This window comes from Rhinopithecus bieti, unplaced genomic scaffold, assembly GCF_001698545.2.
Source record: "Rhinopithecus bieti isolate Rb0 unplaced genomic scaffold, ASM169854v2 scaffold_21649, whole genome shotgun sequence".
Classification (NCBI taxonomy): Eukaryota; Metazoa; Chordata; class Mammalia; order Primates; family Cercopithecidae; genus Rhinopithecus; species Rhinopithecus bieti.
This window is the reverse complement of record NW_016811584.1, coordinates 4,955,376-4,982,132: the sequence shown is the minus strand read 5'-3', so window position 1 is coordinate 4,982,132 and position 26,757 is coordinate 4,955,376. Positions and strand designations below refer to the sequence as shown.

Sequence of the window (26,757 nt, the reverse complement as noted above, 5' to 3'; positions counted from 1 at the left end):
TTTATTTAAAGGTGAACATATTTTTTAGTCTGCTCCCCATCCAGCTGCCTAATCGCTCTTTGATCTCAGGGTTTTTTTAAAAAAAAAAAGTTGACTCTGTCAACCTGAAAATGCTGGGCGCTCACTGGCCTTCTCCTTTTTAAAGCCCTGAGCTGACTCCTGATCAACTTCCTGATTCCCATTTTCCACTTTACTACCTGCATCGTGCAAGCACTTTCATTGTCAGGTGTAAGATCTTGGCAAAACTATGTGCTTTTGAGGATGTGCCCACAGATTTAATGGAATACCTTGTTTTTCTTCTTAGTAATATAACAGGAGAGCAGGTTCATGCTCAAAATAGTGGGTTCAGCATTCTGGTTGAAACTAGTTGAACTATCAGAATCTCTCAGGCAGAACAACCTAGAGAGACTCCTATAGAGAACTAGGAAGACAGGCACAGTGGGTCATGCTTGTAGTCCCAGTACTTTGGGAGGCTGAGGTAGGAGGATTGCTTGAGCCCGGGAGTTCAAGAGCAGCCTGGACAACATGGTGAGGCTCTGTACAAATAATTTTTTAAAACAATATTAGCCAATGTGGTGCATGCCGATAGTCCCAGCTTTTTGGAAGCCTGAGGTGGGAGGATCACTTGAGCCTGGGAGGTAGAGGCTGCGGAGAGCTGTGATTGCACCACTACACTGCAGCCTGGGCAACAGAGCAAGACCGTTTCTGTACAAAATAAAAAAAGAACTAAAGGCTGCAATCCAGCGAGCTAAGCATGGAAGAGGGCATGAATCATGTGGAGTCTTGGAAAGCGCTGATTCTGGAGGAATATCCAAGTGAGGGCTTCAGCAAGAAGGAGAACTGCTGTTTTGTTTTGTTTAATGCAAAGTCTTTGTTCTGTCTCATAAATATGGCTTCCTTTTACCAACCTCACTCTTGGTCGAATATTTAACCAATGGTCAGACAAACTTGTCCCCAGGCATGTGAGGAGGGTGAAAGAGACCCATGCTCAAGCTGAGTTTGAAGCATCACATCTGAGTACAGGAGTGTGGGGAGGAAGGTAGTGTATGGGAAAGGCATGGCAAGATGAAGGTCAAGGGTGATCTTTGCATAAGCATCAAATAATACGTCTGTAGGAAGGGCAGGCTGAGATACTAAACATGTATTCACAGCCAGGGCCTGCAGTCCAAAGAGCAAGATAGAGTGAAGGATTCAGAAAGGTTAGAGGAACCAAGCATAGAGAAAGTCTTGAAATGGGATCAGGAAGCCCTTTGTCAGGGTGACGATGTGGATAGTTAACAGGGTCCACCCCTAGTTGCTAGGCCACTTTGGGTTACTAGAGATCATGAGAAGATTCCAGTTCTCAGGGCCTTAGGAGATTTTACTGACTGTATTATGGGAGAAGGTACTTGAGGGAAAAACCCAGTTCACAAGAGGAGTGAGCTCTCATCTAAGGTAACATTACTTTTCCACACACTAACACATTTCCAGTTCACAATGCTTTGCCAGTTCAGCCAACCCACTTCATCCACAGCCCTTAGCACCTTAACACACCACATCCTACTTCATGCATTGGGGATCATTGGCAGGAGACACCAGGGAGCATTTGCCCTCAGAGGACCTCATAGTGGCTTATACCTTCCTCTCCTGGGTCCCTTGACACCCTTGCAGAAGTGTCCATCTCTCTCGTGGGCCTCATGACGTCTTAGTACCTGGAGTGCAGCTCTGAGTGTTATGTGCTATGTCCAGTGTCTAATATCACACTGTGAATGCAAAGATTACACAGACCCACAATGCAAACATCAAGGCAGTAAAACATCCCAACTCTGATTATATAACTACGCAGTGCCCACAACAGGAGGCTATGCAATGTGTCAGGATAAAAGAGAATGTGGGGTATCACAAGGAGGCCCTTTGCATGGATAGAAGAAAGCCAAGTATGAGACGAGAGATAGAGAAAGAGAGAGAGATCATAATGTAGAGCAATTATCAGGAGAAGAAAACAGTGAGAGGTGAGTAAGGGCATTTGTATTCCAACTGCATCCTTGCTATTTTGGCTGGACCTGCATTGTGGCTCATACCAAGTCTGTCTGATCCACCCTTCTGCCCCTTTTGTGTCTTCACAGCAGAGCACTGTTAAGGGTAGTTGGCAGCTTGAGAACAATCAGCATACACTATTGTATACACAAAAGAACATGCATTCAAATTTTATTTCTGTTATTCCTTTAAAGAATTATACTTCCTAGTTTTCAGCGCAATAGAGTTTTTGCAGTCTCTTGAACATTGAGTTAGGGATACTTCCTGTCTCTCCTTTTTAACTCATTCATTTAACACATACCTGTTGGGTGCCTACTATGTGCTAGACATAGTGACAGATGCTGGGATCATGGCTATGAATATGGGAACAAAAAATGAAAAAGTGAATAAATGCAGATTTTAATTTGAGGTAGGACTGGGACTGTTTATATGTAATATAGAAATTGGGGAAGTCCTCACTATGGAAATAACACTTGAACAGAGATCTGGGTAAAAGTAACTAGAAGAGCAGCTTACATACATAGGGCATTTCCTAATGGTGCCAGGGGCTGTGCTAAGAGGTTTTCATGTATTATTTCATTTAATCCTCTCAGAAGCCCTTTGAAGAATAGGCTTTATGATCTGCATTTTATAAATATAGAACCCAAAGCATTAAGACATTCAACTGCCTTCACAGGGTCACACAGGAAATGAAAGTTGGGATGGGGATTTCATCCCAGCTCATCTGACTTTAGAGCTTGATGCGCTTAATCACCAAGCTCCACTTCCTAAGGATTTGTACCCCAATGGGAGAAAGCCTAGTTGTCTGCTTTCCATCTGCCTCCCCAAGCAAAGTTTTTCACACTGTGTTCTTTGGAAGCCCCAGGGCTTCTTCATGCCCAGGATAAGTATATGGATTCCACATTAGTTTCTAGGATAATGGTTCTTCTACCTGTTCCCATTTTGTAAATTAGACTTCAGTAGAATAATTTTTAAAACAATGGTAAAGTCCTTAAAGTTAAAAAATTAAAAAATAAATTTGTGTGAATTTTTTTGACTGAAAGATTTTGTGGTCAAGCAGCACAGATTTTGTGGTTAAGTAGTTGTAGTAGTGATGATAGTGGCGGCGGCAGCAGCAATGATAGCTGCAAACACCTTACATCGGTGCTTACTAAGTTCCAAGTACTAGTCTGGGTATTTTGCAGTACTAACCCATTTGATCCTCACAACAACCCTATAAGATGGGTTCATTTTACAAACAAGAAATCTGAAACTCTGAGGTATTGACTATCTCAGGTCCCACCACTGGAAAGTGGCAGGACTAGGAATTGAGCCCAGGCTGTCAAGCTGCAGATTCTGTATATTGTCATCCTGTGACCTAAGGTTAAGGACCTGAACCTTCCATATCACTTAGCTTAAAGTGAAAGGTATGCTTGCTGTGAAATCCTGACTTGGTGGATGCCTGACCATGGAGCACACTTTACACATTCATGCCACCTGGAGCATGTCTCATTAACTCAACCTTACCTGTGACACTCCCTACCTAGACTTTTTGCCAGTGAAGGTGTGACAGTTCTCTGGAGCAAAACTTGATACCCACATTTTATATCCATGAGCCTGGCATGGCCTGCTTTATGTTACTAATTTTAAGGGATTGATTGTTGGTTAATCACCTTAATGAGTTAAGCCTGAGTTGGCCATAGCCAGGGCTCAGCAGAGTCCTAAGCCAATGCCTAGAAGACCCATTCATTTTTTCACATGCCAAATACACATTCAGCCTTCAAATGGCTTTCTTGACCAAATGTTAATTCCAAAGGTTAAAAAGCATAGAAAAATCATTATAAACTCTTCACCTCACCTCACCTCCTGCACCTCAAATTCTGACCCACACCTTGAGGGAGCATCCGTGCTAAAAGTTCCTAAAAGATCTCCGCCACTGTAAATTTCTGATCTGTGGTGGGATTCCTGGCAAATTGGAGTTGCTGTTAAGACTGTGCCGCAGTTCCCTCTGTTAGTGTAGGCTCCTGACTAAATGGTATGATGCAGTGTGTCTTCTGTTAATGGCCAGTCCGCGTGAGCCACGGAGACTGAAGTTAGGAAGGGTTCCATTCTGCACTGGAAAAGTTTGGCCAACATAAATCAAGGGCCTCAATCACTGATATCACCCAGAAAAAGAAACACGATCAATTTCTCATATAATTTCTGGCCAGTGCCTATGGAATCACTCTGCCTCATTGTACAACAGAGTATATTATGAGAAAAATGAGGGTTGGTGCCGGGGCTTCCCCCACTGCCTGTCGCCTCTTTTATTGTTATTGCTCTAGTAGTATTCATCGTTTGTGCCTCAAAGCCACCAGACAGGGTCCCACAAATCTCTCTGGCTCCCTGTGTGGAAGCCAGGCTGAGATGATATGCAACCCTCTGGGTGCTCCCAGCACCATCATTCTAGACCCAAACTGAGATATGATTTAGGAAGTCCCTATAAAACTGAGGCTTATTGTCCTAATCGGTGTCATTTATCCTGTCTTGAGCTATCAAATCAGAGCTCCTGGGTTGTGGGGAGTCAGGGGGTGGTTTTTCTAGTACATTTTGCAATGTGTATTTTCAAACTTATTTTGAAAGGAATCTCATTTATGAAGGGAATGTGTTCTTTTTTTCATTGTTTTTTAAATAAATTTTATTGTGTATATTTGAGGTATACAGCATGGTATTAAGACATATATACAAAATAGTAAAATAGTTACTATAATGAAGCAAATTCACATATTCATCATCTCACATGGTTACTTTTTTGTTTGTGTGTTTGTTTTTGTGGCAAGAGCAGCTAAAGTATACTCATTTGGCAGGAATTCCAAATACAGTACAGTTTTACCTGCAGTCTTCATGTTGTACATTTGATCTCTAGACTAGTTCTTCCTACAAATCTGCTACTTACTATTCTCTGACCTATATCTCCTCATTCCACCCTCCCAACCTCCACCCCAGTCTGATAACCACTGTTTTATTCTCTATCGCTATATATTTTACTTTAAGATTCCACATTTAAGTAAGATCATATAATATTTTTCTTTCTGTGTCTGGTTTATTTCACTTAGCATATGTCCTCCAGGTTCATCCTGATTGGGGCAAATGACAGAATCTCTTAATTTTTAAGACTGAATAATATTCATTGTATTTCTTTACCATTTTTTAAATGTGTTTGTCCTTTGACAGACACTTGCATTGTTTGTAAGTCTTCGCAACTATAAATAATGCTGCAGTGGACACCAGGGTGCAGATATCTTTATGAGACGGTGATTTCAAAAGTAATATGGACTTGTAGCACAGCTAGGTAGAACCCTTGCAAAAAGTTGCAGCTCCACTTGGCAGCCCTATAGGTTGAGATCTGGCCCATCCTGGAAGAGGATGTCATTTTTGAATGTGTGACTCTGACATAAATACCTGCTCACTTGAGTTAGAAGAAAATGTAACCCTTAAAAGATGATTCTCCTTAATACTTTCTAATTTAGGAATGTTAAGAAGCAAGAAAGCATATGTACCAAGAGAAAAGCGGGATTTGGATCACACTAAATTCTATTTATGCCGAATGTTTTATTTTGTTGAAGTCACATGTGAAAATAGCTATATTGAATGATGAAAATCTTAAATTCAGCTCCTGTTAAGGAGAGATAATGTTCCTTTTGAAAGATTTTTCAGTAACAGTCAAAGCAAGGAGCAAATTACTCATAGCAAATCATAAAATGGTGGGAGAAGGAAAGCTTCGCTTTGGAACTCTTAGCTCCTTGCTCCAGTTCCCACAGTAAACAACAGCACAGTTTTAAAATGTTGCACATGGGCCCAGAGATATTTATTCACACTAAAGAAACACAACTTCTAACTACACCAAAATGAGTCCCTCCTGACAATGTTTAAATAAATTGTGCCAACCCACCAATAAAGCACGCTGACATGTCATGAAGTGACAGCCATCACTTTTAACACATTTCATCACCGCTCGGCAGAGGCTGACTATCTGTATCTTATCACACTGTGAAGGATCCTTTGTTCCTTCATTTCTCCTGGTGTCTTTTTTTTCTCTCTAGTTAAACAACCCAGCCATAGCTGTTGGACAAAGAAAAAAGAAATATATCGTCATATTCTAGTTATTTTAAAAGCACCTGCTTTTAGAACACAATTTGCAAAGATTATCTGAAATAGATTAATGTTTTAAAGTGATAATGGCATAAAATTATATAAGCAATTTTCCTAAGAAATAACACACTGAAAATAATGTGTGACCCCATCGACATAAAGCTCAGCATAGGCTTTTGTCTGAATTCAGTTACTTTGGGGTGACTGTTTTAATCAAACCGTTTGTCTGTCTCTATATCCAGGAATGTCCATACCACAGGTATCCTGACCTTCCCCAAATTTCTAGTTGTCCTCTCTGGTTTCTTTGTTAACGCTGGAAAGAGAATCAGCACAAGCTTGTCCTTCATGGCTGACCTCTCCAGGTTTCTTATCCCTTTTATTTCAACAAGATTTTAGAGGCAAAAACCATAGTAGTGATGCGCCCAACTAGTGAGATAATTAGGAAGTGCTGTCTCCGTAATTACTGTGTTACTGTCTCTGGAGGGACATGAAAGCTTGTCCTGTCCCTTTAACAGAACAAGTTGCTAATTCCCTTAATATTTTTTTCCCTTTGGACTGATCATATTTCACAAATTTTTGCTCTATGAAATATTTCTAAATGGAGGCTTAAGCAATAATGCACAGATTATGGAAATGATGCTCATTAAGTAGAAGGCGAGATTTCTGGAAAGCCACAGAGCTGCCTCGAAACATGTAACCTCTATTAGAGGCTTCACTCGAATGTTTATTCATAGAGCAGTAAATGTTTATTATTATACATTTTATTGAAACATAAATTAAAGAACTGTAATTATGTGTATAGCAAACAGTAAAGCAATGTGCATTTGTCACAAAATGAGTAAGACAAGAAAAAATGCTATCATTTTTTCATTTGCATCCAAATCCTTTTTTTGTGTACCCAACAGAAAGGCACCCAGAGGGAATCACTCTACAAATTAATGTTCTGATATGATGTATAAATAAAAAAATACATATTCTTGATACTTTGTCTAACAAAGAGAGCGCTCTGGAATTAATTTGTAAAAATCAGAGGATGTCCAAAGAAAGGGTAGGTTTCTTCTTCTCTCCTGAGAGAGAACCACAGTAACTCTTAATGAAGTTAATACTGAACAACAAATACATCCTCTTGGCAGTCCTAGCAATGCTGACTGTTTTTAGGATGAGCTATTTCTCTAGACACTTGAGCATATCGGAGGAGTTTTTAAAAAGGGATTTATGTGAGGCTAGAAACACAAGAACTTCAAACTTACATATTGGTAAAAAGATACTTTTCAATGGGGAAGAAAGGTGTGTACAATGTGATCATAATGACTCTTCATAGGCCATATGTTCGTATGCACAAGAACTTTCAAGCAAAAGAAAAAGACAAGAATGGCCAAGAAAATCAGTGCATATATTGTTATATTGTTTCTTCTTTCAAGTAGGTGAAGAAATTAAAAGCAGTGTAGTTGTCCCTTTTTTTTTTTTTTTTTTTTTTTTTTTTGAGACAGAGTCTTGCTCTGTCACCCAGGTTAGAGTGCAGTGGTACAATCTCGGCTCAGTGCAAGCTCCACCTTCCACGTTCACGCCATTCTCCTGCCTCAGCCTCCCGAGCAGCTGGGACTACAGGCACCTGCCACCACGCCCGGCCAATTTTTTGTATTTTTAGTAGAGAAGGGGTTTCACCGTGTTAGCCAGGATGGTCTCGATCTCCTGACCTTGTGATCCACCCACCTCGGCCTCCCAAAGTGCTGGGATTACAGGAGTGAATAGTTGTCCATTTTTAAACCATCTTTTCATCCATCCATGCACCTATCTGTCCACATTCCCACTCATGTACCTAGCTACCCACCCATCCACCCACCCATGGCAGATACCCATCCATCTATTCATCCACCCATCCATTCACCCATCCACCACCCATCTACCCACCCGGCCAGCCAGCCAGCCAGCCATCCATCCATCCATCCATCCATCCAACCATTCATCCATCCATTCAACATTTAGAAGATAGGTCTTCTAACCTAGGAACCTAGGGTTAGGGAAAAGAAATAATCAGGGGAAAAATAAGTAACAAATAGCCCAGAGTTCCAGACTAGTGGAAGAGAAAACCTGTAATTACTTATACTTTGTGGTAAAAAGCTGTCATGGGCGTATGTATAATGACCAGAAGAGCCTGAAAGAGTCTGAAGGCTACACAGAGGAGGTGGCATTTGAGCATGCTCTTTAAAACTCAGAGGAAGAGAAGGAAAGAGAAAGGAATTCCACATGGAAGGAAGAACACTTATAATTTTTTTTTTTTACCAAGCACATGTACTATAATCTCCGTGACTACAACAATAGCTGATAAAGTACAAGGGTGACAAATCTTGAAACATCCTCTGTGTCTCCTAAAAGTCATTTTGAAACATTTATACATTTTCAGATGGAGACATTACTAAGGCACTGTCCCTTCCCACCCAGCAGCAAACAGAACCAACTTTACAAAGAACCTCTGAGCTCCTGCATATCTGACTGAACAGGAAAACTCTTTATCCTGGAATGGTCTTCCCAGGGTTCCACCTGTCCATAACCCAAGGCAGTAGGGATGACCTCATCTGAGAGCCTTACATCTGGAGTTATCCTGGTTTTATAGCTCTTGATTAGGTTTGCCAACTTCTCTAGAGGTAGTAATCATAAATTCTACTGATACGGTTTGACTGTGTCCACACCCAAATCTCATCTTGAATTGTAGTTCCCATAATCCCCACGTGTAGTGGGTGGGACCAGATAGAGATAGTTGAATCATGGGGGTGGTCTACTCCATCATGTTCTCGTGATAGTGAGTTAGTTCTCATGAGATCTGATAGTTTTATAGGGGGCTTCCCCTTCACTGGGCACTCATTCTTCTCCTTGCTGCTCCCATGTGAAGGATGTGTTTGCTTCCATTCTGCCATGATTGTAAGTTTCCTGAGGCCTCCTTAGCCTCATGTGGCTTATGTGGCTTTCACATAAGCCAAAAAGATTTACTTATAATTGAACTGTGAGTCAATTAAACCTCTTTCCTTTACAAATTATCCAGTCTCAGGTATGTCTTTATTAGTAGTGTGAGAACAGACTAATACATCTACTGTATTCTCATTGAATAGCTTTAAGAATTTAAAGCTGTTATGTCACTGAAAACCAATCACAAGCCAAAAGGTAATGTAGAATATTTGTTCAAGATTGATCTCAAATTTGTTAGAAGCCTATTCTCTGTAATGGGACTCTGTTGCAGAAGAGCTTAATATCATAAAGGTGAATAGCAGGGGGTGCGGGGGCAGTGGGCTTAGAACTTTTACTAGGCTGTGTTCAACTGTACCAGAGTGTCAATAGTAGTATCACACTTGGATGTTGGAATCAGACAGACCTACTCGTTTCACCTTCCTCGGCCTTAGTTTCTTCATCTATAAATTAATGATGACAATGATTTGGATTATATCTATCATGCAGTTTATGATAAATAATTGAGATCTTACAAAGAAAGTGCTTAGCTCAGTTTCTGGCATATGGTGGTTGGCATATAGTAAGAGCTTAATAAATAGCAACACCTATTATTGTTGCCTCTTGTGATGATAATAAGCAAAGAATGCTCAACTGGAGAGGTTTCTAGCATGCTCAAGGTTTTTTCTTTAGAGCTTGAGGGGCCCTGTTTTAGTGTAAAGTATTTCTTTTTCCCTCCCAGAGCTGTACTCTGAACTTATTGGAGGTTTCATGAAAGGTATTGATAGATAAGAGTTAGTACCCATTCTTTAAAAACTTTCAAAAGCCTTCTTTCTTTCCTTTCTTCTTTGTTTTTCCCCTGCTACCTGCAGATGAGAATAGTTAGAATCAGCAGAAATAAACTTTCCTGGCATGAACTATACTACTAGTTAGGGAGACCATATAATTTATTGTCCAAAGCAGAACTTAGGAGAGTGAAAGAAGTTGCCGTTTGTTATTATACTGGCCTGTTCATACCTGCAGGCCTGAACCTGGATGGTTCCAAACAAACAGGGGCATATGGTCACCCAGACATTAGTTATTTAATCAGGAAGGAGCATAGCAAAATACAGATGACACTTGACATCCCATCAACCTGACTTAGAATCTTAGCTCGGCCACTTTTGCCAGCTTGGTGAGGTTGCACAATTTTTTTAATTCCAGTAAGCATCACTTTGCTTACTGAAAAAAAAAAAAAGAGAGAGACAATAACAGTTTCCATTTTTTCATGTTTTGGTGAGGAAGTGATAATATACAGTACTAAGTACAGTTCCAACATATAATATTCTTATGTAAATGGCAGCAAGTCTTAGAACTGATAATGACTTAAAAACAGTGGGTAGATGAATGGTGTGATATTACTATAAATATGTAAGTAAAGCTTTTTGGCTTATGTGAAAGAAATAATTAAGTGATATGTCAATATTCTCTTTATAGAGAAGAAGAGGACTGAATTTGGGGGATTTATTTACCAGCCCATGAAAGAACCCACATTTCTCTAGATGCAAAGCCTGCCTCATTCACCTTTCAACTGACAGCCTCAGAATAGTGGGCGATGCGTTTATTTCCATGTCTTTGTTACCCAAATTGTATAGTTAACTTACTACTATGGGAGAAAAGAAGCCTGGAACGTCTTTCTGAGATAGCCAGTGGTTTTCTTTGGTGGAAATAAGATGTTTTTGCCCTTTGGAAGTGGTCAAGAAGGGAGCTGGATGCAAAATATGTACAGTAATTTGAGAGTTGGAATCTACTGGAGGAAGCCCAAGGAGCAAAAAATCAGAGGCAGGAGAATGGGAGGGAAGACTGTTAATTCCTTCTGCCCAGATGTTTCCCTCTACATGGCAGTAACTACTCTCATTCTTTCCTTTAATTCACTTAGTAAAGGAAAATGGAAGAAGCCACTTGAAATGTAATTGTCTCTCACTGTTCCTGTTTAGGTCTATTACACAAACAGTAGGAAGATTTCTCATTTTGTTCTGTTTATTGAAGTAGGATTTTTTTAAAAAGCGGAGGGGGGAGGAGAAGTTCTCTTAACACCTGTTTTCTTAATTGATTGTGATTCCTTTGCCCCAAAAGTGAGTGGTTTTAAACGAAGTGGGTACATTCTCATAAGCCACATTACCATCTTATGAACACATCGTTAAAATAGGAAAGGTGACAGAACTGTGACAACAGCTCCCTCTCCTATTCTGGATCAGAAGCCCATATGCCATTCGCCTTTTTCTCCTCATTTGGAATCAGTGCTTCCTTTGCTTTACAAAGACAAATGCTAGACAAGGCATGTTTTCTTCCTACATGCCCTGTTTTGAGTTTGAGAGCAATGAGTAAGGAAGTCTATCTACTTTTTATCTGTTCTTTTTGTTCTAAATTTCAGTGGAAGAGCTCCTTAAAACAAACCAAAAAATTAAAAATTAAAAAATAAACACCTCTCCTGGGTTTATCCAATGCCTATCACAGCATTTTATGCAATCCAGTACTTTGGGATGATGATGAGCTACTCAGGCTCGCAGTGTGGAAGATGGGGGAAATTGATTGGCAACATGGATGCATTGACACTTGCTCATGTCTGTTCAGTTCCTGGGCCTCTGTGCTCATGGAGGAGGAATTGAAGAAGAACCTGCCAATGATTTCCACCTTGTGAGCTCAAAGCCAAAAGGAAAAGGCATATACCCAGGCTCTCAGAGTTCAGTGACACTTCATATAGCATCAGATCCCATCATCTTGCTGTTTTTTTTTTTTTTTTTTTTTTTACTTGGAAAGATCTTAATTTTTGAAAATTTGAAATTTAAAGCTATCTGGTTGCTAAAAGCTGCTCTAAACTTTCATTGTGGTTTGGAGCAATACATCATCAAAGCCATGGTGCTTAGATGATGTACGGCACCCATATGTCATGACAGCACCATCCCTCTTATGAAATATTATTATAACTCACAATTGGAACACCACCAGTGATGTATGGCTTAAAAACACAATTGTTAAGCCACAAAACTCACCAGGATCTCCACAAATTCTAGGAGGTGTTCTGTTTGTTTTGTTTGTTCAAACTGAATTGGTTTTTTATTTTAGATTTCCCTTGAAGTTTCCCAACTTGATTGGGACACTTTGAACACATGGAAAGCACTGTGTTTCCTCTGTTTCCTGAAAGGCACACCACTGCCTAAGCCTTGCTAATATTCTAAGTGAAGGAGCTCATTGACAGTAGCATCAGAAACCATCAGTGTGCCTGTGCATTTTGACAGACCACTAATTTGATTCTTGAGTTGATCATGCTGAGGTATCCTCAAAGTCCTGTAAGTAGCATTACTTCCAGTGACATTTATTTTAGAACTAAGTGGCTGTCAATAATTTCATGCTGACCCTTGACTTAGTTGCAGAAGTTGAGGCCTCCCCAAATCAAGAAAGGCAAAATCCAGACATGTAGAACACACAGCTTTGGGGTTCGTGATGGTCTGGGTGCAGTAGAATACATTCAGCAAGGCTCACCATAGAATTAAGCTTTCTGGTTTAGAACAGAAGCAGGTTGTCAAAATTATTTTTAAAACTAATGTCCTGTAATACAGTCACTGCTGGAATTGACTGATTATTCAGATTGTGCAGCATTAGCTTAAGCGCTTTACCTATGTATTTCACATAATCAACATAATAGTCTTATGTGCTGGGATACTGGTTTTGTGCCCACTTGAAAAATGAGGGAATATGAAAGAAGTTAAGAAATCAACTCAGTAAAAAGAATAGGTAGGATCTGAACCTTGGCCACCCATCTCCAGTGACGGAACATCAAACTGCTTAATTCTAGGGGCTTCTGCCTTTCTGAAATCTGAGAAAGGTAGGATGGGCAAGATGTGGTGGAAAGCACTGGAACACAAGTTTCAGGGTTCTCATGGTTCTAGTCCTGGCCCTGCCATTGTTTGCTATTGGTCTTCTAAGAGCCACTCTTCTCTTCGGTGAAATGAAGAAATTAGACACTCTTACTATCCCCCTAACATTTCCCAATTCTAATCCTAGTGGTTTTCAAAGATTTTCTGTTGGTTTGTTTTAGTAACAAATTCGTTTTGCAAATGAAATTGTGCATGGGATCCCAACATAGAAAAAGATAAAACAGAGCTGCTCTGTTTGAATCATGGAGGGGGAACTGAAGCCTGCTGCCCTTTCTGAATGCCCCATTCTTACTTCTATCATGAGCTGCTCCCTGGACATACCAGGCTTGTTCTGGAAGCTCTAGGGCTTTTTACAGTTTAGGAACCACTGACCAGATCTTCATCTGTTATCTCACCCATGGAAAGGAGACTAAATACTTGAACTTTCAGTTCAGCAGCAAATTAGGAGACTCCAGGTGTCAGAAACGAGACACCACTGTGCAAAGCATTGCTACAAATGGGGTCTGTGCTCTGCCCATATTGTGTTACTCCCACCCGCCATGGCTGCAATGCATCCTACCTAGCCTGACTTCCATCTGACTGACCCCGGAAACCCAGCTTTTCTCACTTTCCAGGTGGGAGAAGGCAGAAGTGCTGGAGTATTGATGCCTCCCCAGGAGCAGTTCTTAACCAGTGAGGACAGGAGTTGTGTATGAATATGCTAGTTCCCTCACCCCTCGGCTGGGATAACTCTGGGATGCATATTCTTCACTGGCTTTCAGAGTTCTCTAGCAGGTTTTATAAGCTCCAGTCACATGAAATAATAACTCACTTGATCACACATCCTATATTGGCCTCCTTTCCTGTTTCCTTGGTGCATGCTCCCTTACTTGTGTTTCCAGGGATCACCCACCAAATAAACTATTTGCACTCTCATGCTTGCTTCAGGGTTTGTGTCTAGGGCAATTGAGACTATATATATATATATATATATTTTAATAAATATATCATATTTGTATCACTCTACATGAAGAACAGGATTGTTATTGCTTGGTAGTGAGATTAACTGGTGATCTAATTTTTCTCCTGTGTGTTTTTCTGTCTCTTTCAGATTTTCTATGCTGTAAGTTTTTGACCTTGATATTCGACAAATGGAAACAATCTTATTGTTACATTGCATGTGGTTATTCCAAGTTGGGAGCTTTTGGTGATTATCCAAATGTAGAAGGAACAATAGGGGCTGGGTGTGATCACCTGAGGTCAGGAGTTTGAGACCAGCCTGGCCAACATGGTGGAATCCCGTCTCTACTAAAAATACAAAAAAAAAAAAAAATTAGCCTGGCATAGTGGCGTGCTCCTGTAGTCCCAGCTACTCAGGAGGCTGAGTCAGGAGAATCACTTAAACTCAGGAGGCAGAGGTTGCAGTGAGCCGAGATCATGCCACTGCACTCCAGCCTGGGTGACAGAGTGAGACCCTGTCTCAAAAAAAAAAAAAAGGCAATAGATGAAGATTCCCCTGAGCCTTGCTGAGAGAAAATTTTGTCTGTTTCTTACCTACAAAATTGGTAGAATAATACTGACTTCATAGAGGTGTTGCAGAGATAAGAAAAATGTGTAAACTGTGCAATAAAAATATCAAGGCATCTGTATTCATTCTGTACTTGTTGCTATAACAAATTGCTGGAAACAGTGCATGGGTCATATGGTAACATTGTTAACCTTTTGGGGAACTGCAGAAATTGTTTTCTAAAGCAGCCTTACCATTTTGCATCTGCACCAGCTTGTACTAGGGTTCCAATTTCTCCACTTCCTTGCTAGCATTTGTTGTTATCTTTTTTTTTTTCTTTTTTTTTTTGAGATGGACTCATTGTGTCACCCAGGCTGGAGTGCAGTGGTGCAATCTCAGCTCACTGCAACCTCTACCTCCTGGGTTCAGGTGATTCTCCTACCTCAGTCTCCTGAGTAGCTGGGATTACAGGCGCCCGCCACCACGCCTGGCTAATTTTTGTATTTTTCAGTGGAGACAGGGTTTCGCTATATTGGCCAGGCTGGTTTGGAACTCCTAACCTTGTGATCCACCCGCCTTGGCCTCCCAAAGTGCGGGATTACAGGCGTGAGCCACTGCATCTGTCCTTTTTATTACAGTTACCCTAGTATTTGTTAAGTGATATTGTCATTGTGGTTTTGGGCTAAGGATGTTAAGCATCTTTTCATGTATTCATTTATCCATCCTCTTTGGAGAAATGTCTGTTCATATCTTTACCCATTTTACTTAGGATTGTTGTCTTTTTATTACTTAGTTGTAAGTAATTCTTTATGTGTTCTGGACATACTTCCCTTATCAGATAGGTGATTTGCAAATCCTTTCTGCCAGTCTCTGGCTTGGCTTTTCACATTCTTACAGTTTTGATGATGTTCACCCTCTTCCAGTTTCAAGGACTCCTGATGACATTGGGCCAAACCTGAAAAATCTATGATACCTCTCCCAATCTTAAGATCAGCTGGTTGGTAACCTTAATTCATGTGCAGCCATAATTTATCTTTTGTAACTTAATAGAATCACAGGTCAGGGATTAGGACATGGATGTCTTTGAAGGTGGCCATTATCTTTTGACCACAATATCGTCTGTTATTCTTTAGAATCAGACCCGCCTTCTGGAGTTACTCATTGGCACATGTGAAGGAGAAGGATTCACACAGGGCCAACTGGTTGAGGTTGCAGGACCCCAGCTGTGGAGCAGGGTCGCTATTCAGCCTTCCTTGCCCTTTCCTCCGCCATGAACCATGTTTGTGTCCCTTAGAATTGAATTACAATATACTCTGACAAGGAAAAAAGATATCGATATGACCACACTGACAATCCTCAGGTGAGTATGGGCAGAAGAGATATGTTCAAAGAGATGGAGGAAGGAGCAGAGACAGCACAGAAGAGACAGAGCCTCTAAAAATGACGGCACTGCACACTGTCTCTATTTCTTCACTTCCCACTTGCTCTGAAACCCACTGCAGTTAAGTTTTGGTTTTTGTTTGTTTGTTTGTTTGTTTGTTTGTTTGTTTTTTAAATGGAGTCTTGCTCTGTCGCCCAGACTGGAGTGCAGTGGCACAATCTCGGCTCACTGCAACCTCTGCCTCCTGGGTTCACATGATTCTCCTGCCTCGGCCTCCCGAGTAGCTGGGATTACAGGCATGTGCCACCAAGTCTGGCTAACTTTTGTGTATTTTAGTAGAGACAAGGTTTCACCATGTTGGTCAGACTGGTCTCGAACTCCTGACGTCGTGATCCACCCACCTCAGCCTCCCAAAGTGCTGGAATTACAGACATGAACCACAGCGCCCGGCCTGCAGTTTTTTGTTTTGTTTTGTTTTGTTTTATTTTGAGTAATAGCTTTATTGAGATATAATTCACATAATGTAAAAGAAACCCTATTAAAGTACACAGTTCATTCTTTTAGTATAGTCACAAAGTTGTGCAACCATCACTGCTATATAATTCCAGAACATATCCTTTAACCCAAAAGAAACCCTGTGCCCGTTAGCGGTTACCCTGCATCTCTCTTCACAACCACAAATCTTTCTTTCTCTATGAATCAGCCTAGTTTGGCATTTTCATATAAATGGTGTTGTACAATATGTGGCCGTTTTTGTCTGGCTTATTTCCCTGAGCATGATGCTTTCACTTAGTGTACATCACTCCTTTTTATGTTCAAATCATATCCTATTGTCTTCATATACTGCACTTTGTTTACCATTGATCAGTTGATAGTCATTTGGGTTGTTTATACTTTTTGGTGATTGTGAATAATGTTGCTGTAAACATTCACATACAAGTTTTTGTATGGGCATATGTCTCCAGTTCTCTTGGGTATGTGTTAGGATCAGAAATCTGAGTCACATGGTAACTCCATGTTAAACATTTTTGAGGAACTGCCAAACTGTTTTCCAAAGTAGCTGCGTGATTTTACATTCCCAGTAGTGTAGGAGGGTTCCAGTTCTCCACACTCTGCCCAACACTTGTTATTGTGTCTTCTGAGTATTGCCTTTCTAGTGGGTATGAAGTGGTAGCTCAGTGTGGTTTTCATTTGCATTTCCCTAATGACTAATAATAATGTTGAGCATCTTTTCATGGTATTTTGTTCTTCTAGCCTTACTGAAACAATTCAAGCTTTCAAAAACATTTCACACTGTTAGTGATACCCTCTTTGAAATTTGTTCTCTGGGCTGTTGGAACTTACCCTCTCTTGATTTTGCCTCTTTCCTTAACTACAGCCTTAAATTGGGTCCTACTTCTCTTCCCAAACTTCAAGCGTTAGAATGGCTCAGTGCTCAGTATTTACCTTATACCATTATGTTTTTCTTCATGACACTTATTTCTATCCAAAATTAGAATGTAAAGTTAGTCATTTCCTTATCTTCTGCATCACCCATTGGAATATAAGCTGTATGGGGACAGAGGCTTTGTCTTGTTCATTACCATATCCCTCGTTCCTAGAATAGCACCTAGAAATACATATTTTTGAGTGAATGAATGTATGCTTTAGAAAAGTCTACAGAACTGTTACATGAATAAAAATCAGGACTCCATAATTAAATAAGTTTCCAGAATGCTATATTAGATGAAGTTAAACAAGCATCTTTTGTGTGGAAGTTCTCATACTTTAATGTGATAATGATCTTTGTGAAATGTTATTTGACCATGAAAACATTTTTGGTGTGGAATGTGTCATGGGACTTTAAAAAGATACTCTTCTAACTCAAGCAGCTAAACTGCAACTCCCAGCAAATTTGTGGAAGGCTTTTATTAAATAGATGTTTTGTTGGCACTTAGAAAAGTAAGTTGTGATCACCACAGCTTAATATGAAACCACTAAGAACAGATTATATCAAATTATCCTCATCTCTGATATTCATAGGGTTTTATCAGAATGTTATTCTGTTAGAAGGCCATAGTGATGGTATTTTTTCACAGCAATGAGGCTTTGAGCTGGCTTTATCATGATTTCCCTGTTCTGAGAAGCCGAGTGGGTTGTCAGCATCCTGTGATCACCCTGTCACTTAAGAATTTATGTCAAGATATCAGGGTGGGTTGAGATCTATGCCCTTGGGAAAAAACTACCTGTACAGTGAGCTGTTTACTGTCTTTAGTCTGTCACAGCGAATTTCAAGTGGTTACCAGTGATCAAGAGTGGCTTTTCTAGCACGTGGTGGTAACACAGCCTATAGAGATAGCCCTGAACACTAAACCCAGAAGAGGAGGATAAAGAAAAGGAGGCAGGGGATAGATCTGGACCCTGGGGGTTCCCAAGTGTAGGTTCACAGCCCACCGTATGTTAGTAGTGGATACTAACAGGCATATTCCTGAGGACCAGGCAAGGAGAATGGTCAGAGTGCAGAAAGCCAGAGAAGCATTCAGAAAGATGTCTCCACATACTGGATGTAGTAGCTTACACCTGTAATGCCAGCTACTTGGGAGGCTGAGGAGAGGGAATTGCTTGAGGCCAGGAGTTTGAGACCAGACTGGGCAACATAGTAAGAACTCCATTGCTAAAAAATATGAAAAAAAAAAAGTTAGCTTGGTGTGGTGGCATGCACCTGTAGTCCCAGCTTTGGGAGGCTGAGGCAGGAGGATCTCTTGAGCCTGGGAGTTGAAGGCTGTGGTGAGCTATGATTGTATCACTGTACTCCATCCTGGGTGACAGAGTGAGATTCTGTGGGGAGAGAGAAAAGAACGAAGGGAAGGGAAAAAAATAAAAACGAAGGAGGAAAAGAAGAGAAAGAAAAGATAGAAGGAAGAAGAAGAGGAAGAAACAAGAAAAGAGATAGTCTACACATAATGCAGTAGGGCAGGCAAAACAGCGAGTGACCTCAGTGCCCGCACTGGCAGAAGCGAGGTAAGAAACCAGATGGATATTGTAAGCCAGTGGTTCTCTAAGTGTGACATTAGACCAGCATCGGCTGAGAGCTTGTTAGAAATGTGGACTTTTGGGGCCCTGTTGTCTGCATTTTAGGAAGCCCCAGGTACCGATGAAAGATTGAGAATGGCTATTCAAAGCAACAGAAACCAGCTTTTGCAAAAGAGATGCTTAAACCATGCCCTCATTCAAGGAGCTTCTTAATATCTTTCCTTTTTTTTTTTTTTGCTGGTGCAGAAATCAATCCCTGAATGTGATGTCTACTTGGTCTTCAGGTTTAAATTTGTTTTTTTAAATAATAAAAGTAATTCTTGTACATTTCTAGGTAATGAGTAGTAACTACATGCAAAGCGGAATGCTCAGCACATGGTTAGCAGACTTAATCCTCTTAACCCTGTGAGGTAGCAACCATTATAATCCCCATATAGATAAGGATACTGACACATAGACTTTGTGAGGCAAGGTCACACAGTTAGTTTGTGGTAGGTCCAGGATTTGTATTAGGATATTTAACTGCAAGACACTGGTCCAGAACTTCCTAGAATGTACAAGGGAGGTGATGAAAGATGGATAGATGGGAGAGAGGAAGAGGGGAAGAAAGGAGGAGGGGGAAAGAGAGAAGAAAGGAGAAAAAGAGGAAAAGAAGAAAGGATAGCAGGAGATTCTGGAATTAAAGAGTGAGTGAAGGCTCCTTCTAAGGGTGGTCTGTACCCTTGTGCTATGTTATTTTCCTGGTTTTGCTTTTAAGTCAGCCCATCTAGAGATTTCAATAGATTTCAGCCCAGGCCCACCTGCCTGGCTTTCTCCTAAGAATTTGGTTTCATGGGTAGTTTGTGATTTATTTTTTCCTTGTTTGTTCTTTCACTTTCTCTCTCCATGCTCACATAATCTTTGTGACTTAAATACACACTTGGCCCAGTTGCTGAGAGATCCGTGACTGGCTTTATCATTGACTGGTGAATATTCTGGCAAAAGCATGTCACTCTTTGGGAACTGTGCTCAGGGGCTGCTTTGAAGCTCCTCTCTGCTTCATTCACCTTGGACCACGTTGTACCCTGCCTCAGCTTTAATAGGGTATCATTTTCCCCCTCCTTGTACTGCAAAGCCACAGGGACACTTAATCTTATGTTCTCTGGAGGGCTTTTGGAGCCTTGGAGCCCGATCGCAGTAATCAAGAAGGGATGGGTGATCAGGGATGAGGTTTGACCCACTGTCTGCCTCTCTCTATTTAAGCTCTTCATTTTCGCATTCCTCCCCATGGTTTGTAATAAAAGTGGAACACAGCTCAAGGGCAGAAATGAGGTTTAACTTCACACAAGGTACTCTAGAGGCTATTTGGAAAGTAAAACTTTCAAATGGCAGTTTAGCCTTGAAGAATATATTGAATTAGATATGCTCTGAGCCTTGATTCATGATCATTGCATAATAGCATTGCTATGTATATTACCTGGGTGCTTTAGTAGACTAGGGAAATGGGCTATTTAGAAGATTAAGTTTGCAGAAGCAGTGCATGTGCTAATGAAACATGTGGGAGCAAAAGCCAAGAGGCCTCATTTCCGGTGCTGACTTTTACTTCCTCTGGTGCTCTGGCCTCACTGAACATTGATTTCCTCTTCTGTGAAATGGAGATCATAGTAGACCTTGCCTCACAGGATTTTTTTTTTTTTTTTTTTTTTTTTTTTTTTTTTTTTGAGAAGGAGTCTCACTCTGTTGCCCAGGCTGGAATGCAGTGGCGTGATCTCGTCTCACTGCAAGCTCTGCCTCCTGGGTTCACGCCATTCTCCTGCCTCAGCCTCCTAATTTTTTGTTTTTCTATTTTCAGTAGAGACAGGGTTTCACCGTGTTGGCCAGGATGGTCTCGATCTCCTGACCTCGTGATCTGGCCCCCTTGGTCTCCCAAGGTGCTGGGATTACAGGCGTGAGCCACCACACCCGGCTGCCTCACAGGATTTTTAAGAGTACTAAATGACAGAATGCCAAACACACAGCTTTCCTTATCATAGGAAGTAAATGCTTAATAAATGAGAACTGTTTATATTACTATTATACGATTATTTCTCAAAGCTCTGAGTCTGTAATTCTGCCCATACTACTTGCTACTCTTATTCATTCCCTCTTTACTTATGCAGTTCTCTGTTAGCCAATTCTTATTTCTTGTCAGATTCAGAGTCATGATGGTCACCTTTGAAGATGTGCTGTCATTTCAAAGCACTGGCTAACTACAACCAAGACTGACAACCATGAATAATTCCATAGAGCCTCTGAAACACTCTAGCATTTCACTCCAACTCTTATATATATACCACCAAGTTGTTCTCTCTTGCTTAGTGCACTCTCTTCTTGGCAGAATTCAGGTATAGTTACCGAAGGTGGATATCAACTTCCTCTGAAAAATAACCCAGCAGGAACCATCGTGGAGTAATTGGGCTTCATGAGATCATCACTGTCAAGCCTAAAAATACATGGGGAGATAATCACATTTTTTTTTTTTTATTTCTTGTACATTTTCAGCACGTTCACGTCCATGTTCTTCCCAGGAAGACTGGAGACTTTCACAGGAATGACAGCATCTATGAGAAGGTAGGTCTGCTCTCTCTGATCTTATTGTTTGATCACAGGGACTGTCGTTGGGATGACATCAACCTAATGAATCAGGTATTACCCTAGATATGGTCTGAAATGGAATTCTATTTAGTCTGACTTGGAAAGTGGCAGTAGAGGCCAAGGAGTCAAGAATGGCCATCATGGGAACCCAAGACTAATTAATTCTAATGATTTTCTTTTTCAAATGAAAACCAGCAGAAAACAAGTGTCCTTGTGATTTCTATCCTGTCATTTACCAGTACAGTAAATATTTGCATGGAGATACGGCCCAGAATCTCCACAGAAGAAAACCTACGGTGCTACCGGTGAAAATCAAGCAGATTGATATATGATTGTTTTAGTTAAATGCTACAATTAATTTTTAAAACACTTTGGAACTCAGCTTGTCATTCCCAACAGCATTTATTCAAAGTGAAACTTTGAATTATCATTAGCAAAAACTAGGTTGATTTGAATAAGTGTAACTCACATATCATAAATATTAAAGAAGTTAATTTATTTCTAAGTACTCCCATTCAAAGATATAAGTGCAAAACCACTACAAATATGAATCGGCAAGAGCCAGGTGATCCTTACCTAAAGCCCTGTCTACATGAGAACCTTCAGATGCCCATTTCCACCGTGTGGAGTGTAGAGCCTGTCATGGATCAGGCTGTTATAAAATATAAGGTGATTTCAGTTTACCTGTTTATTCTAGCCAAAGAGGAGAAAGTATGTCCCCCACATGGTACAGCAGATTAGATAGCACTAGTGCCCTGGAGTGATTGGTTAAAAGGACTTTGAGGCTGTTTGTGGATGCAAGGAAAAGTGCTGTGATTGATTAGCAATGCCTGCCAAGGGCATCAGATAGGAGGGAGGTATCATATTTGCTGTCTATTTGACATTCCTGTTCTAACTCTTTGAGAATGCATTTTAAAACATATTGTTTATCTAGATTGTTTGTCATGTGGCTCTATCAAATAAACCACATGATTATCTCTACCTCGTTTCCAGGGACCAGTTAAAATCTATGCAACTTTTTGTGTGTGTGTCTATAGGGCTTCTTTGCAGTACTGACATTAAAATGACAACTCAAACCCTGAAAATAAAGAACAATAGGTCAGCAGTTAATAATGAAACTTATAATTAATGTTTCTGAGACGCATTGGATTTCATGAAGTGGCTGGTTATTCTGCCTTTAGGATAACCCTTACTATCTTTTGCTTCCTATGTTTTCCAAGAGCTGTAGTGGATGTGCGTAGAGTGGAAATAATCTAGTCACCAGTACCTAAGTGCTGATTTGTGGACTAGTCGCTGCAGATCTCAATTCTCAGGAGGTCCCGTCCCTGGAGATTCTGATCGAGTTGATTGCACAGCACTCAGGAATCAGTCATTATATAAGGAAATCCCCAGGAGGCTCTGATGCATGACTACCTATGAGAATAGGCTCTCTGGGTTTTCCAAAGCCATATTCTATAAAACTATAATTTGAACTCATTTTCATTGGATGTGGAATACAGTTTGGGGATTGATAAGGGCTCAGTTCACATTGGAAGAAAATCAGAATTATAGAGTAATTATAAAGAGATGTAATTAAAATACAAATACCAATCTCAGTAATGTAAACTAAGGTTAATAAAATGTTGCCAAATACAGACTGTTTTAATGAATAAATTAGCACATGAATTATATACTAGTAAGTACTGCTAAGGTAGCATTAAAAGTGTTTGAAAACACTGTTTTCTTAGGCTGAACTGTCACCTTGAAATCTTGTCGATGTTCCAAATGTGCTTGAAACTGAAGCTGCATGGTTACATTTCAGCCCAGTTCAAGACACAATATATAGCACTGTGGTTGGTGTATGGCCTCTCTCTCCTCTCTTATTCTTTTGCCCTTGTCTGCATGCTCTCATGGCCCCACAGATAAGAAAACACATGTTTCTACTTCCCACATTTTGGAGGATCATCTCAGGAGAAGTAATTACTGTAAGAGTTCTTTCTTTTCTTTTTTTTTTAAATCAGTGGTATACGTCATATGTAGTATAGACAGTATCCACTAAGGGAGATTGTGGTAGAAGACTGTGTAGAGATTGAAGTCTAGAAACAGGCAGAAGTAAGTTCAAATCCCAGTGGCATCTCCTAACCATATGATATCGAAGCCTGAAAGACTTATTTCAGGGCTTAGTACTTACCAAGAATTTGTTAATAGATAGCAGTTTCTGTTCTTATTGTTATTATTACTATTTTTTTAAGTAGCAATGGTTAGTAGAGAACCAGATTCAAAGCCAGGTCATTGGATATTCCCATCTACCATTCTTTCCAACGGTGAGATTCCCAATTTTCCCTTTGTCTTTAACCATTCATTCTCAGTTTTGTCTTCCTCTTTGTATGAAAATGCTTCTCTAGGCTGAGTATCTAATAACACAGTGTTCAGAAAGAGGCATGAAAAGCATGCAGTACCGCACAGGCATTATTGGTATAGAACTTAATGTACATTAGACCAAGTGATCTTAATCAGAAGCGATGGAGTGATGAGGGATGGCATTCTTTATATTGATGGGAGCACTCGCTCTAGATTATGCATCTGTTTAGGACGTTCAACAAACAGACTGCCTTGGAGGGTGGGAGGTAGGAAACAGGAACAGCAGGAGGCTGAGCTCCATAAAATGTAATTGTATTTCTACTGCCGCAGACATAGAAAATTATGCCTAAAGAAGCCCCAGAGTATAAATTGGCTAGGAACATTGTGTTCTTTCTGGGCACTGTTTTAAGATGGTTAATGACAAATAAGAAGGTTCATAAGAAGGGCGGTTGGGTCTGAAAACAGATGTGGGGAGTAGTTGATGGTAGGAATGTTTGCCTGGAAAAAGAAAGACTTGTAGAGGGAAGATAGTAACAGAGTCACTGTTTCCAAATTATCTGAAGGGCTGGCAGTTGGAAAGGTATTAAATACATTCTATGTGACTCCAGAGGGCATATCTGTGATTATCAGACTACAAGGTGGCAGATATCATTAGCTCTACATAATAACAGGTCAAAGTGAAAAAACCTTCTGAACACTTAAAGAGTGCCTTACAAGGGGGTGAACTTCCCATCCCTGGATTCACTCAAGCACAGAGCAGATGGCCACAGTTCTTCAAGAAGATATCTACATTTGGTCAGTGGATGGGCCACTTGGATTTGTGATTCCTCTCTTTACACATTTGAACCATTTGATCATTACCGCCATTTTCAGGTTTTACAAGTTCTGTAACAAATAGTGGGGTTTTTTGTTGTTGTTGTTGTTGTTGTTGTTAGTATTACAATGTTTGGGTGACTGTCTAGTGAAACATATTGTTTTCTTTGTTAAGTTCATGGAAATAAAAGGTAAAACCTTTTTTTAAAAAAACATATAGGAAACCACACTTTACTGATTTTTTTCCTCATTCCCAGCCCACTTCCTGCTTTTCCTGCAGCTCAGCATTGCGTATTGATGGTCCTTGGGCTTTGCTTGCCTCCTCATATGTGTTTTATTTTTGCCTGCAAAGTATTTTTGGTTATTTGCTTTATTGTGGCTGTGAAGTATTTCTTAATGAATCTAAATGCTGTTAGGCATATTGCTCATTCTCTAGGCCTATGCAGTTGCCATGTCTGCCTCCTACCTAGGCTTTTTTCACTGGCTGATGGTGCATGCATAGCTCCTGAAGGCATTGGAGTTTAAGATCTTTGCCTATTTCATGGGCTGCTCCTCTTTTCTCTGCCACTCAAAGATTACTATTCCCCAGGATCTTCTGTCTGGTATACTGGGCATGCTGCTTATCTGAAACATCTGTTTAACCTCCCTGCCTACTCATTTACAGTGCTCTGGCCCCAGGTGAGTTTTTTTGTTGTTTTGTTGTTGTTGTTGTTGTTGTTGTTTTTAACTTCACATTCCGGGATACATGTGCAGGACGTGCAGGTTTGTTACATAGGTATACATGTGCCATGGTGGTTTGCTGCACCTATCAAGCCGTCATCTAGGTTTTAAGCCCCACATGCATTAGGTATTTGTCTTAATACTTTCCCTCCCCATTGCCCCCACCCCCAACAGACCCCAGTGTGTGTTCTTCCCCTCTGTGTGTCCATGTGTTCTAATTGTTCAACTCCCACTTATGAGTGAGAACATGCAATCTTTGGTTTTCTGTTCTTGTGTTAGTTTGCTGAGAATGATGGTTTCCAGCTTCATCCATGTCCCTGCAAAAGATATGATCTCATTCTTTTTTATGGCTGCATAGTATCCCATGGTATATATGTACCACTTTTTCTTTATCCAGTCTATCATTGATGGACATTTGGGTTGGTTCCAAGTCTTTGCTGTTGTAAATAGTGCTGCAATAAACATACATATGCATGTGTATAGTACAATGATTTATAATCCTTTGGGTGTATACCCAGTAATAGGATTGCTGGGTCAGATGGTATTTCTGGTTCTAGATCCTTGAGGAATCACCACACAGTCTTCCACAATAGTTGAACTAATTTATACTCCCACCAACAATGTAAAAGCATTCCTATTTCTTCACGGCCTCACCAACATCTGTTGTTTTAATAATCGCTATTCTGACTGGTGTGAGATGCTATCTCATTGTGGTTTTGATTTGCATTTCTCTAATGATCAGTGATGATGAGCTCTTCTCCTGTGTTTCTTGGCTGCATAAATATCTTCTTTTGAGAAGTGTCTGTTCATATTCTTTGCCCACTTTTTGATTTTTTGTTTGTTTCTTGTAAATTTATTTAAGTTCCTTGTAGATTTTGGATATTAGACCTTTGTCAGGTGGGTAGATTGCAAAATTTTTCTCCCATTCTGTAGGTTGCCTGTTCATTCTGATGCTAGTTTCTTTTGCTGTACAGAAACTCTTTAGTTAGATCCTATTTGTCAACTTTGGCTTTTGTTGCAATTTTTTTTTTTTTTTTTGGTGTTTTCATCTTGAAGTCTTTGCCCATGCCTATGTCCTGAATGGTATTGCCTACGTTTTCTAACAAGTTCTGAAATTGAGACAATAATTAATAGCCTCCCAACCAAAAAAAGCCCATGACCAGATGAATTCACAGCCAAATTCTACCTAAGGTACAGAGAGGAGCTGGTACCATTCCTTCTGAAAGCATTCCAAACAATCCCAAAAGAAGGACGCCTCCCTAATTCATTTTATGAGGCCAGCATCATCCTGATACCGAAACCTGGCAGAGACAAAATAAAAACAGAAAACTTCAGACCAATATCCCTGATGAACATCGGTGTGAAAATCCTTAATAAAATACTGGCAAACCAAATCCAGCAGTACATGA

The 26,757-nt window shown here is 40.3% G+C and overlaps 1 protein-coding gene across 6 annotated transcripts in view; it reads left to right on the top strand.

Moving 5' to 3' along the window:
- Positions 1 to 26,757, top strand: part of FHIT (fragile histidine triad diadenosine triphosphatase) — a 1,104,604-nt gene that overhangs the window by 906,859 nt on the left and 170,988 nt on the right. For 5 of the 6 annotated variants that reach the window (XM_017894216.1, XM_017894213.1, XM_017894215.1 and 2 more), the window contains one exon: positions 21,383 to 21,451. The exons of the other annotated variant lie outside the window; for it this stretch is intronic. In XM_017894216.1, coding sequence (XP_017749705.1) covers positions 21,383 to 21,451 — 69 coding nt within the window. The remainder of the gene's footprint in view (positions 1 to 21,382; positions 21,452 to 26,757) is intronic. 6 annotated transcript variants of the gene reach the window in all.